Below are 12680 nucleotides of genomic sequence, written 5' to 3'. Positions count from 1 at the left end.
ACACTGCAGCCATGGTACGCCGGTGGTGGAGGGAGTGAATGTTTAAGGTGATGAAGGTGATCTCTTGCAGTAGACTCTCCTCCATGCCCACATGCTCATCTGCACCATGCTCCAAAGCTCGCTCCTGAGACCCATCTTATTCCTCATCTGTATGCTGCCCCTTCGCAACATCTGACACAAGCATGGGATCAGCCTGCATATACGTGCCAATACCCAGTTTTACCTCTACAGCACCACCCTTGACTCTATGACTGTTGCTGTGCTCTTCGATTGCCTGTCCAACATCAAGCTATGGACTATTCAGAAGTTTGTCCAGCTTAACATTGACAAAATGGCACCAGTTGTTTCAAATGGCTTAGTTCCTCCCTTAAAGTAATGGATAGAAATATTTGACACGAGCATGTTAAATGCTCACACAATATCACTAACAGTAATTTCTACCTTTGTAGCTCTTATTAAACATCCGTTGTAATTCAAATACAAGTTCTGAAACGGGCACTGAGTGCATTGTCTATTAAACTCACTCCTTCCACTGACCATGTACAATCAATCCTATTATAGACTCTACCCCACCTATTCCATCTCCTGAGTTGAAGTGCTCCATAAAGTGTTTCCTACATTGCAACAGTGACTACACTTCAAAAGTACTTAATTGGCTGTAAAGCGCTTTGGGATGTCCTGAGGTTGTGATAAATTGCTATATAAATACAAGTCTTTCTTTCTTTATAAGCACTCCCTGAGCTCCAAAGGCAGTCAAGCAAAGGTCCAGAATATCCATCAGTCCTTCCTTACACTTCACAATTCAGCTTCAGCTTGCTGCTCTCCATCGACATTATTCATCCTCCATCTTTTGCTCCAATACTTCCCATCTGGTGTATTGCATTCAGTTATGTGCAGTAGAGGGCCATTGTGTCCTGTGGAGTATTTGACTACGTAGTGTTTATCTATCCCCATAACATTTATCCTGTATCCAACCAGATATTTAATCAGCTCCTGTTTGAAGGATTTAAGTGATCCACACAGTCACTACTTAACTGGGAAAAACTGTTCCTTAGAATCCTAAATCTCATTTCAAGCTTGTTAATGTTAATACAATAGCAAAATACTGCAGATGCTGGAAATCCGAAATAACAGAAAATGCTGGAAAAACTCAGCAGGCCAGGCAACATCTGTGGAAAGAAAATAGAGTCAACGTTTCAGGTCAAAACCCTTTGTCAAGACCCGAAACGTTGACTCTATTTTCTCTCCACGGATGTTGCCTGGCCTGCTGAGTTTTTCCAGCATTTTCTGTTGTTATTTTGTTAATGTTAATCCTGTGTTTTCCAGTTCTGTGCTCACAGTGAAATCAAAAACATACTTACATCCATGTCATTTATTTCTCTCAGCACTTCAACGACGTGGATTACACTTTCCTTCAATTGTCTTTCCTTGAATGGAAGCACGTTCAGTGCTTTAAGTCTTTCCTTTTGACTTGGACCCAAGTCCTGTTATAAACTTTGTCGCTCTACTCTGAGCCCTTCAGTATCTTTTTCAAGGTTAGGTGTCAAAAGCTACACATAATATTCCAAATATGATCTATACGAGGAGTAACTTCTTTTGATTTGAGGCGCAATGCCCTAGAGTTGGGTTTGATTCTCTTTTTTGATAACAGCTCTACATTAACTGGAAGCTTTTGATGAGTGGCCAATAGTCACAAGCAAGAAAGAAGAACGAACTTGCATTCACATAACACCTTTTACACCCTTGCGATGTCCTAAAATGCTTCACAACCAATGAATTGGTATTTTTGAAGTATGGTTGCTGTTGTTATGTCGGTATATAAGTCAATTTGCACATAATGTCCTACAAACAGCCAGAAGGTAAATGACAAGTGTATCTGTTTTTGGTAGTGTTGGTTGAGGGAGGAATGTTGGCCCAGACATCAGGAAAACTCCCTCACTCTATTGTGATCTTTTATGTCCACTTGAACAGGCAGACAGGGCCTCAGCTGACATGACAATGCAGCACTCCTTCAGTACTATATTGAACTGCCAACCAAGATTGTATGCTCAGAACCTTCTAAGTCACTGGCAACAGTGCTACAACTGAGCGAAGCTGATAACACCCCATTTCCTGCTCCACCTTTACACCGTGTGCAAATTTGCTGTTTGTGTACATCGGATTACATCAACATTAACATTTTTCTAGGTTTCTTTCCTCAATCTGCTTGATTGGTCCAAATATTTTTGAATGCTAATTATCTTCATTATTTTTAATCGGCTGGCCATATAGTTTGATATCACCAGTAAATGTTTATGATTATTACCAGAAGTATTCTTCTCCAGATCATTTAGAATAGTATGAACAGCGGGATATCTGGAACGGACCCCCGTTCAACTCCTAATCACTACCCGTCAGACAGAGCTATGTCCACATTCTGTTTTCTATTGCCGACCCAGTTTTCAATCCAGCTAGCCAATTTGCCATTTACTTCATAAACCTTAGCTTTCTTTGACTCTCACATAAAGAATTCTGTCAATGCCTGCTGAAAATCCAAGTAAATTTATAGACACAGTTTGCTCAGCTCCGCCAAGAATTGCACAAACTAGGTGACGCATGACCCGTTACAGTGAAATCCTGCTGACTCCTTATGGCCTCAGATTGATATTGATAGCATGGCTTTGAAGATGGCAGTTCCACAATAAACTGTTTTGCATACGAGTTAAGAAATATCAAAACGTACATAATTACCTTAATAATAAAATCTGCGCCTAGTGGGCCCTGCATCTTCAGTACTTCTTTATCAGAACTTTTCTGAAACTCGACTGTGGTATTCTCAATGACAGATATTCCTGAAGCATTCAGGTTGTGGTCTCCTTTATGTCCTTGTAGAGTTTTTGATTCTATAGCTGAAATAAATTTGTTTCAGATAGTTATACATTTGTGAACTTACAACTTGTTTGACACCTTTTCCTTAACAACGTTTGGAAATGTTCTTATTACACAGATTCATTAAGCAGCTATAGTTTTCTAAATATGCTCATGGAGAAATGTCGATATTTCCATAGATCATAAATGAATGGAAATTCACAAAAGCTCAAGCACAGTATCTGTAGAGTGTTGGATTACCTGCCACAGCTTTAGTCTTCATTCGTTGAAAGTTCAAACCTTACGTACAAATAAAACACGACCATCATCCCACAAGGGGGAAATAATCATCCAGGAACCGTGTCTTTTTGAGACATTGGGCAGGAATTTAACTCAGGAGTCGGGTTGGAGGTGGGACTACAACTTTTGGGGTTGTAGTCCCGCCTCCATCGAGATGCTGCCAATCCACACGATTTTAACTTGATTGACCTTGTTGAGCCCGCCCAGCGGGCTCAGCAGGCCAATTAAGGGCCACCCGGCAACAGGTGACGTCACATACTGAAATTTCATCTGTCAAGAGGTTTTGACAGATGAAATATCAGTGTTTCACAGCTGTTTGAAGCTGTCAAACACTGACAGTCTTACTTCTAACCTGAGTCCTTCTCCACAGACTCAGTTAGAAATCTCTCCTGCACAGAAAGCTGCAGGCTGTCACTTTTGACGGTTCGCAGCCATTCTGCTTTCTGTGCCGGTGAGATGATGGACTCCCGGAACCTAAAGGAAGGAAGGCTGAAAAGGTAAGAAAAGGTATGTAAAACTTATTTAATCACTTTAGACACACCAAACACACTTACCTTTGCACTCATGCACACATCACTCACCTGAACACCGACATCTCGACCCCTCCAAGTCCTTTAACCCGATGGCCCGCCTCCTCTAACTTGGCGTGGTTTGGAGCTGTCGGGAATCCCAAACTTCAACATCAAAAATAGGGATTAGGCTAAAAACTGCCTGTTAACTACCTGTTAACAGGCAGTTAATTGGCACTAATCCCTTCTCGCCTCGGGTAGGCAGGTCCCAGCGAGGGGCGGGTACCCGCCTCCTTTGAAACTGGCATGGAGGCGGGTTTAGGTGCGGGAAGGGGTCGGGACCCCTGATTTCGGGATTTTAACCCCCTCCCCACGCCTCCAATCCCGACTCCACGGCACAATGAAAATCCTGCAATTTCTCTCCATTGCTCTTCCATTTTGATTAATTGGCTCCTATTCCATTGTAAGGGCGCACTCTCAATTCCATTTGTAGCTTTCGCCACACAAAGCAGCATTAAGATTTAGAATACAAGGTCCTACGCTCAAATTAAGGGAGCACTCGACTAGAAAAAGAATTCGGGGATGGACTGGGAGTGAACTTTGGATGTTGACACATTGGCTGAGAAATTCGTCTCGGGCAGCGACACAAAGCGTGCGGTATCGGATTGGCCACCTGCTATACGCAGTCAACGGAACTGAATATCAGGCGCTGCGTACAACGGGCGGCTGATCCGAATCCGCCCATTTTGTGTCACCGCCCGAGACGAATTTCTAGCCCGCTGACTTCTTTCAAAGAACATATTCTATAGCAGATAGTCAAACAATTTTGCTCACTCATTAATCCCCTCTGACAAATAGTAAGATACCAACTGGTAGTGAAATTTTTTAGAACTACATGACCAGAGCACCTCTAGTATTGCAGTTCTTCCAGTCCGAGTTGCCTGATGAACACAATAATGCTTTTGATTGTATACAAGGTGCTTCAGATAGCTGCCTCACAGTTAGATTTGAGGGCAGTCCTGTCTATATCAGCCCAAGAGGAGGCCAATACACAAACGGAATAGGCTATGACCTCCTGTTGCGAGAGGGAGTAACACAAGGAAAAACATCCCATTACTCCAGTTCCCAAATGTATGTTTAGTGATAGGTTAACCCAAAGATTTTTCTTCTTGGGAAACTGATATTCTGGATTGTTGTTTCATTTCCTTTGGGAATCCATGAGTTTTTATGCAAAACTTTCCTTCAAGAGATTAAATAGGTGGCATAGAAAGACTGACGGGCTGAATGACCTTTTCTCATTCCTTGGGGGTACAAGTAACCTAACTCACCGGGTGGCAAAGTGAAGGGATCAGTTTGTTGCCCCCACCCCCCATATTACTTTCCGAAAGTAATATAGGTGGCCAATCCGATCCTGGATGTTTCCTGCTGGGAAGAGGGTAAAATTAAAATTCACCTCCAGTTTTCTTATTTTAGATCTGAACTTTTGTTCAGATTTGCATTATTATTTTGTGCTACCTAAAGAGAAAGCTAAATGTCAATGCACATCATTTCAGTAATGCTTCCTTTTAATTTAAGAAACATGGAACTGATTTCCTGAGACAAGTGACAAACTCAAACAATTTTATTTGGGAAAACAATGAATGGAGTTCAAGAACCACTCTTCCCCATCTATAATAAACTAAAATTCTTACGTGGCTCATGCACTCAATTGAAAACTGCTATGTAAACATTTCCTATGGAAGGTGCAATATTAAAATATCCACAGTTAGCTGTCAGGATTGCCCATCGTGCCTGTAGGTGGTGTTCGGAATAGGATATCTCATTTTAATCTGATCAATGAGCTGTCAGTCAATTCAATTTCAATTCAATTCAATTTTTCAATTCAAATGCTTTATTGGCATGAAAGTTTACAGGGAACCATATTGCCAAAGCTTACATAACAAAAAGTACAGTTTTCCAACATTCTGTAGGTGTCAAACAATTCTGACCTTCGTTGGGTACATACAATATTACTTTAAACAATATTAATTTAAACAGTCTTTGTACATCAGTGGGTACATTCAGTATTAATTTTAAACAGTCCTCAGGTTGTGACATGTTGTTACATATTTGGCACCAAGGTATGGTCTGTCTCCTTCTCCCAGGACTAATCTTAATTTTGACAGGTCATCCAATTCCTTGAAATCTGGGGTTGTTTGGCTGAGCTTGTCAAATAATATGTTTCTTGATGTGTTGAATTTTTCGCATTTTAGGAGGAAATGCATCTCTGTCTCAACCTCGCCGGCCAGACATTGATCACATATTCTATTCTCTCTAGGCTGCCAGGATTTCTTGTATCTTCCTTTTTCAATTGCCAGTTGGTGGTCGCTTAGTCTGTACCTGGCGAGGGTCTGTCTCTGTTTTGTGTCTCTGATGGTCGAGAGATAGTCTGCCAGTTTATATTCTCTTTTTAGGGCCCGGTAACATTCTAATCTGCTTTGGCTTTTGGTTATTTTGTTCCAATGTTCCAGGTAGGTTTCTTTGCTTTGTTTAATGATTTGGTTCACTCGGATTGGTGTTTGGACGGCAGTGTTGGTCTGGGACTGGTCAGGGTCCGGCTGAGTAGGAGTACTTAGTTTCAGTAGCAGCTGACTCAGGGGACTCTTTTCTGGGTTTAGCTCTTGGGTCTGGAAGGCTTTAAAATGAAGGGTGTCTGGGGAGCTAGATTTTAGGTGATTTAGGAAGTTTAGTGCTCGTTTTTGGATGTTTATTATCAGTGGGTATCTGCCTAGTTCGGCTCTGCATGCATTTGTTGGTGTTTTCCTTTGGGTGCGAAGGATGCTTCGTCAAAATTCTGCATGTAGGGCTTCTATTGTGTGTTTTTCCCATTTAGTGTAGCTATGGTGATTGAGCGGGCCCCATACTTCACTACCGTACAGCGCAATCGGCAGGATTACGCTGTCAAATATTTTTAGCCAGATTTTGATTCGGATTTGGATGTTGTAGAATTTTCTTTTTATTGCATATAGGCTTTTTCTTTTAGTGCATTCACTGCTATGCTGAAGCTCCCTGATGCTGTAATGGTTAGACCAAGGTAAGTGTAGCTCATAGTGTGTCCTATGATGGTATCACTGAGAGTAAACTGGTATTTGTTTTCCTGACACTTGGGCCTTTTTTGAAAAATCATGATGTTGGTTTTCTTTAGATTTACTGTTAGGGCCCAATTTTGGCAGTATTTGTCGAGTAGGTCTAGTTGTTGCTGTAATCCCTGTTCTGTGGGAGACAGCAGAACCAGGTCGTCCGCATAAAACAGGGATCTCACTTCTCCATCCAGGAGACATAGACCCGGTGACTCGCTTTGCTCCAGCATGTCTGCTAGTTCATTTATGTATATGTTGAACAGGGTCGGGCTCAAATTGCAGCCCTGCCGGACGCCTCTTCTCTGGGTGAAGAAACAGGTGCGTTTGTCTCCAATTTTGACACCGCATTTATTTTTCAGATACATCGATTTAATGAGGTCATAGACTTTGCCCCCTATTCCACACTGAAGAAGTTTGTAATAGAGCCCTTTGTGCCAGATAGAGTCAAAGGCTTTCTTGAAGTCAATGAAACAAGCGAATATTTTCCCATTTTTTGTTTGGTGTACATGCTTTTCAATGAGAGTGTGAAGGGTATAGATATGGTCGGTGGTGCGGTGTTTTGGAAGAAAGCCTATTTGATTTTTTCTAAGGATCTTATGTTTGTTACTCTGTCATGCTAGGACCAGCTGTAGCACCAGATTCAGCTCTACAGTCTGCTGATCAAAGCTTCTTTCCATAGCTGCGGCCTCTTCAGTTGTAAGTAAATTACTTTCACCTTTTTAACTCTTTAAATTTAATGTCAAGCGTGAATGTTGACCTCTGTTCATGAAACTTCTGCATTCTGCTCATCTAAAGTGGCCACAGCGTTCCCGGGGGGAACTGCTCACTGGACGGGGCTGATTTTAACTGCCTCTGCCGGGTGTAAACGGGGCGGTAGTGGCCTGAACATTAAGGGGGGGAATTTTCCCAGCCCCGAGGAGACGGCTTTGGAGGCGGGACTGCCGGGAAAATGGCAGAAACTGGGAGCGGGTACCGACCCCGCTCCCAGCCTGCCTCCGTGCCATCTACCCGGGAGGTGGGTCCCCGTCTCCTCGAGGCGGGAAGGGGATTAGAGCCAATTAACTGCCTGTTAACAGGCAGTTTTGAGGCTTATCCCCATTTTGCCCCTGCAAGTGTGGGCTTCCCGACGGCTGCAAACCTCGCCAGGGTCAGCGAGGCGAGCAGTGGGTCTGCGGGGGTGAGAGGGATCGAAAAGTCCGCTGTGGAGGTGATTGATGGGTGCAAGTGTAGAGAGGTAAGTATGAGAGGTGAGTGTAAAGTGTTAGAAAAAGTTTCCTTACCTTTGTTTCTTCCTGCAGGCTTCAACCCTCGAGGATCTGGAGGTGCCTCATCTCAACGGCAGAGATGACGGAATGGCTGCTGCATTCTCAGATGCAGCAGCCATCTGATTTCTGCTGAGGAAAGAGGATTTGGTGAGTCTTTGTGCAAGGACTCACCATAGAACAGAGATTGTCAGTGTTTGACAGTTTCTCTGAGCTGTCAAACGCTGACAGTTCATCTGTCAAAAAATGTTTGACAGATGAAACATCATACGCTGACGTCCTCTGTCACCGGCTTTCCCTTAATTGGCCTGCTAAACCCGCAAGGTCAATCAAGGGAAAATAGCGTGGGTTGGCCGGACGTCATTGGGGGCGGGACTGAAACCCGACAACCAGCAGTTCCGCCCCCAACGCGCCCCCATTGATAAAATCCAGCACGAAGTTGGGTTATTTATCCTCCTGTTTACGTCGGCACTCAGGCCACTGCCGTCTTGAGTCTGGTCCTGAGACGGGCAGCCAGAAGACCCACCTGTTTCAGGTTAGAGGGCCACTATTAATATGGGGTTGAAGTGAGAATTTTTTTTTGGTGCTACTGTGTTCTGTGCGTATCCCGGTGCCAGTATGATCTTTGCTGCCGCTATTCTCTCTCAGGCCTCTTCGGGCACCAGTATAAATAGAAAAACAGAATTTGATCATCATCTGACCGTGAATAATGCCACATGCAATTATGTGCCAAAAAACCTCTTGAATTTTGTTTGCCAAAACAGTGCACGAAACCTGGGATCATACAAGCCCCCAGATTCAAATGACTGACAAAAGTCTACTTTAAAAAAAACCTCAAATTCCAGAATCAAAGTTTTTGTCAACAGCCGTTCTTTCCAGATGTCTTTTTGAAATTTTGAATCTGTAGGGTTTTCCCCAACTGACAATCCTGCTAAATAACAATTGACAAGCAGAAATTGCAACAACGTGAAATCTCAAAGAGCCAAGTGAAAGCTCCTGGTCCAACATTTAAAATTAAACAAAGATCACTAGGATATCACACCCCACTAGCTTAAAGTTATTATCCTCACACGCATGTTGAAACTACTTCCACTAACTGTTATGAGGTTTCAGAGTGGAGGTATTTCCAGATGTAAAAAGTATTGCTAGGAATCCCTGCTTTACCAAATTGGCCCTTTTAAAATATGTGTGGTCAACAGGAAGATTTCCAGTTGCTGTTCTTACACCTGAGTTAGCAGGTTCAAAGTTGAAAGTTCAATTGATACTGGTACACAAAGTCCTAAAACCAAGTCTTCCTCTGGGAGTGGGTGGATGCAAGAATGGCAATGCCTTCTCTGCCCCAGAATCCTTGGTGTGAGAAGAAATTGAAGGGAAAGCATCCAGCAGCGACCCATTCAAGAGACCGGGGTAGGTGATAGAGGGTTGTTGTCTTGGCTCCAGCAGCACCATCTTGGTAACTGGTTGTTCTTGGAAGTATCTCAGTTACCTGCCATATTTCTCTGAGCATGTGACTCAGCCCGACGAGTCTACCCAAGGTTGGACTTTGGTCTCGTTGACCGAGTCTGCCGCTACTTTCTGCAGCCTGCTGCAGTCTTGCCCAGTGCTGCCTCCTGTTGTGTACTTCTGTCAATATCGATACCAGTCTTGAGCTAATGGTGGCTGCTTTGGATAGTGCTGAAGGCTGGAAAGTTTTGCCCTGTATGGTCTTAGCTTCCAATCTCTGTTTGAAATACGATCCACAGAGTGAGCTGATGAAATGTGATTTGCTCCCTGCACTGATTTCAGTCCACCAGGGCTAGGAATGGGAGGAACAACAGGCTGCTTTCACTCAAGTCCATTGCTCCCCTTCAGTTCTTTTGTACTTGCAGATTTAAAATTTAGCGCACTTAGATTTCCAGCTGAATCAGGGTGGCTCATTATGATTGGTAGACTTAGCTTCTAAGCTTCCCTCCCCCCAGCCAATTTCCTGAGTCTCAACTCCAGTAGCATAAGCTCTACCTCATGGGAGCAATTTAAAAAGTCAACATTCCTGCAACCTCAGCTCCTCGGCTCAAAGGCTGCGAGCAGCTTTGCCTTTCCCATCTCTTGAATGAGTTAATACTCAATAAGTACATTTGTATTAATTTGGCACAGTGCTCCATGCTTGCATTAAGATGCAATAATCCATTGTGAAGCATTGAGACACCCTTAGCGCAGGGCGAATATCACACAATGTTCAAGGCTGCACACCTCCAGTAATTCAAGACAATGATTTTGGCAGATTTAGGCCATTGTACTTGAGGACTGGCATTTGACATAGTGGCTTAAAGCACCTGTATCATAAAGAGGCAATTCCGGGATTGAAGCCCAGGAGGAGACCGTTTCGTTCCCTCATACAGAAGAAATGTGAAAGCTCTCATTTATGAGGGGTTTACATATAGGCTGAGGGAATACCCTATCCCCATTCTAGGAATGATTTGTTTTCATTTATATACAATGAATGAATATATTCTGTAGCCTTTTGCCACTGAAAATATTGTCACAAGTTCCTTTGAAAGGCAACTCTAATGGCTAACTAACCACCAAGTGAAATTGGAGCTTGTAACCTCTGTGCCCAAAGCAGTGTTCAGTAATCCAGAGGTGGTCTATCTTTCCCCAAACCATCAATCATAGGAGTGTAAAGGGCCGGAAAAGGCCACTGCAGTCCATTGCGCTAATCCCGGTGAATTCATTCAGAAGTATTAATTTTATTTACATTGCCTTTCTTGAAGTTGTGTACTTATGATTTTTCTCCTATTTTCTTTCCAATTTTCTTTCTTTACTCTCTCCCTTTCCTGAAGATGCTTGTAGCTTAGTTAAGCAACAGTTTGTCGCGTTCAGACAAAGTTTGTTATGTGTAAGGAGGAGTGCGGTGGGAGTCCAGGTGTTAGATGCAGTGACTGTACAATGTACTCAACATAAAGCAGAACTCATTCCTGTCTTGCCAACTAAAGAGAGAGGCTGAATAATGAAGACTATGCAGCTAGAGAGGAATACGCTCTGGTGAACCAGAGGAAAGCTTCTGTGGGGGGGGGGGCCTGAGAGCATTATTGCTCTTTAGCTGGAGATGGGACTGGTAAAATGTCCCCAGAGATATGAACTGTATGAAAACCTCAAAGTTGCAAATGCCGTAATTATGGACTGGCTGGTAAACTGAATGCAGCCATCATACGCAAGAAGTGAAAGCCAATGACAACAATTCTTTATAAGGCAGAGACTGCAGGCCATTTGTGGCCTATTTCTACTGTATCTGTGAACCTCAGCTAACTCAATATTCATCATCTGTTCACAGCTGGTCTGCCAACCAGATGTTACCAGCGCTGGGAGTGCTGTGTAATTTTTTCCACAGGAACTACTGTGTTTCTCTCATTGACAAAGGAGAACAACACTTCATTCCAAAAAATGCCAACATCTGATAGACACACAGGTTAGCAACAAATGGAAGAGAGGTTAGAAAAAAGATAAAGAAAGGAAAAAAAATAGAGATAACAGGCACAGGGTAGGAGAAAAAGGGAACATAGAACACTGTGCTTTAAATAAAATTATAACTAAAAATGGAACGTGGATCTGAAAATAAGAAATAGGAGCAGGAGTAGGATTTTTGGCCCTTCGAGCCTGCTCCGCCATTCTACTAGTTACAACCTAAAAAAACTCTTAGATTTGTCAAACATGATTTCCCTTTCCTAAATCTGTGTTGACTCTGCCGAATCATATTATGATTTTCTAAATGCCCTGTTACCATGTCCTTAATAATAGATTCTAGCATTTTCCCTACTACTGATGTCAGGCTAACTGGCCTATAGTTCCCTCTCTCTCTCCCCCTCCTTTCTTGAATAGCAGGGTTACATTAGCTACTTTCCAATCTGTGGGGACCATTCAAGAATCTTGGGAGTTTTGGAACATCAAAACCAATGTATCTGCTATCTCTGTAGCCACCTATTTTAAAACACATGGAGATATGTCGGCTTTTAGTCCCATTAATTTCTCCAATACTATTTCTTTTACTAATATTAATTTCTTTAAGTTCCTCATTCTCACTGGACCCTTGGTTCCGCACTATATCTGGAGTGTTTCTTGTGTCTTCTTCCATGAAGACAGATACAAAGTATTTGTTTAAAGTCTCTGCCATTTCCTTATTCCCCATTATAATTTCTCCTGTCTCTGCCCGTAAGGGACCCACGTTTACTTTCGCTAATCTGAAACTGATCTAATGCAGGGAATCAATATTACAACTATTACTAAAAAAAATTATATTACACATGTTTATGGGTGACAATTATGTCATCACAGTATATTGTCAGCTATGATCAACACAGGCAGATGAAGCAGGCAGGAAACATATTTGTGTGCAAACTCTAAAAGACTTATTGGATCTTGATTTAATTGAGTTTTCTCTTTAGGGGTACCATAAACTGGCGCCCATTTAAATTTTGCATAAACAAAAATAACTGTGGAAAATACAGCTTTAAGGATAATTCTGTGCGTGAACATATCCCTTCAAATGCTGAAGGTACGAGCCGGATAATGGCAGATACGTAGCAGATCCAATTACACAGCACTCTTGGAATTAATGATGAACATAGTGGTTTTCATTTTTTCCCAATGATACAAGCCCCAAAACAGTG

The 12680-nt window shown here is 42.6% G+C and overlaps 1 protein-coding gene across 4 annotated transcripts in view; it reads right to left on the bottom strand.

Moving 5' to 3' along the window:
• adamtsl3 (ADAMTS-like 3) overlaps positions 1-12680 on the bottom strand; it is a 782675-nt gene that overhangs the window by 284713 nt on the left and 485282 nt on the right. For all 4 annotated transcript variants that reach the window (XM_085968860.1, XM_085968862.1, XM_085968861.1 and 1 more), the window contains exon 9: positions 2731-2888. In XM_085968860.1, coding sequence (XP_085824986.1) covers positions 2731-2888 — 158 coding nt within the window. The remainder of the gene's footprint in view (positions 1-2730; positions 2889-12680) is intronic.

The sequence above is a fragment of the Somniosus microcephalus genome, chromosome 27 (assembly GCF_052327205.1).
Source record: "Somniosus microcephalus isolate GS21.2 chromosome 27, FLI_Smic_1.0, whole genome shotgun sequence".
NCBI classification, from domain to species: domain Eukaryota; kingdom Metazoa; phylum Chordata; class Chondrichthyes; order Squaliformes; family Somniosidae; genus Somniosus; species Somniosus microcephalus.
This window is presented reverse-complemented; position numbering and strand designations above follow the sequence as displayed.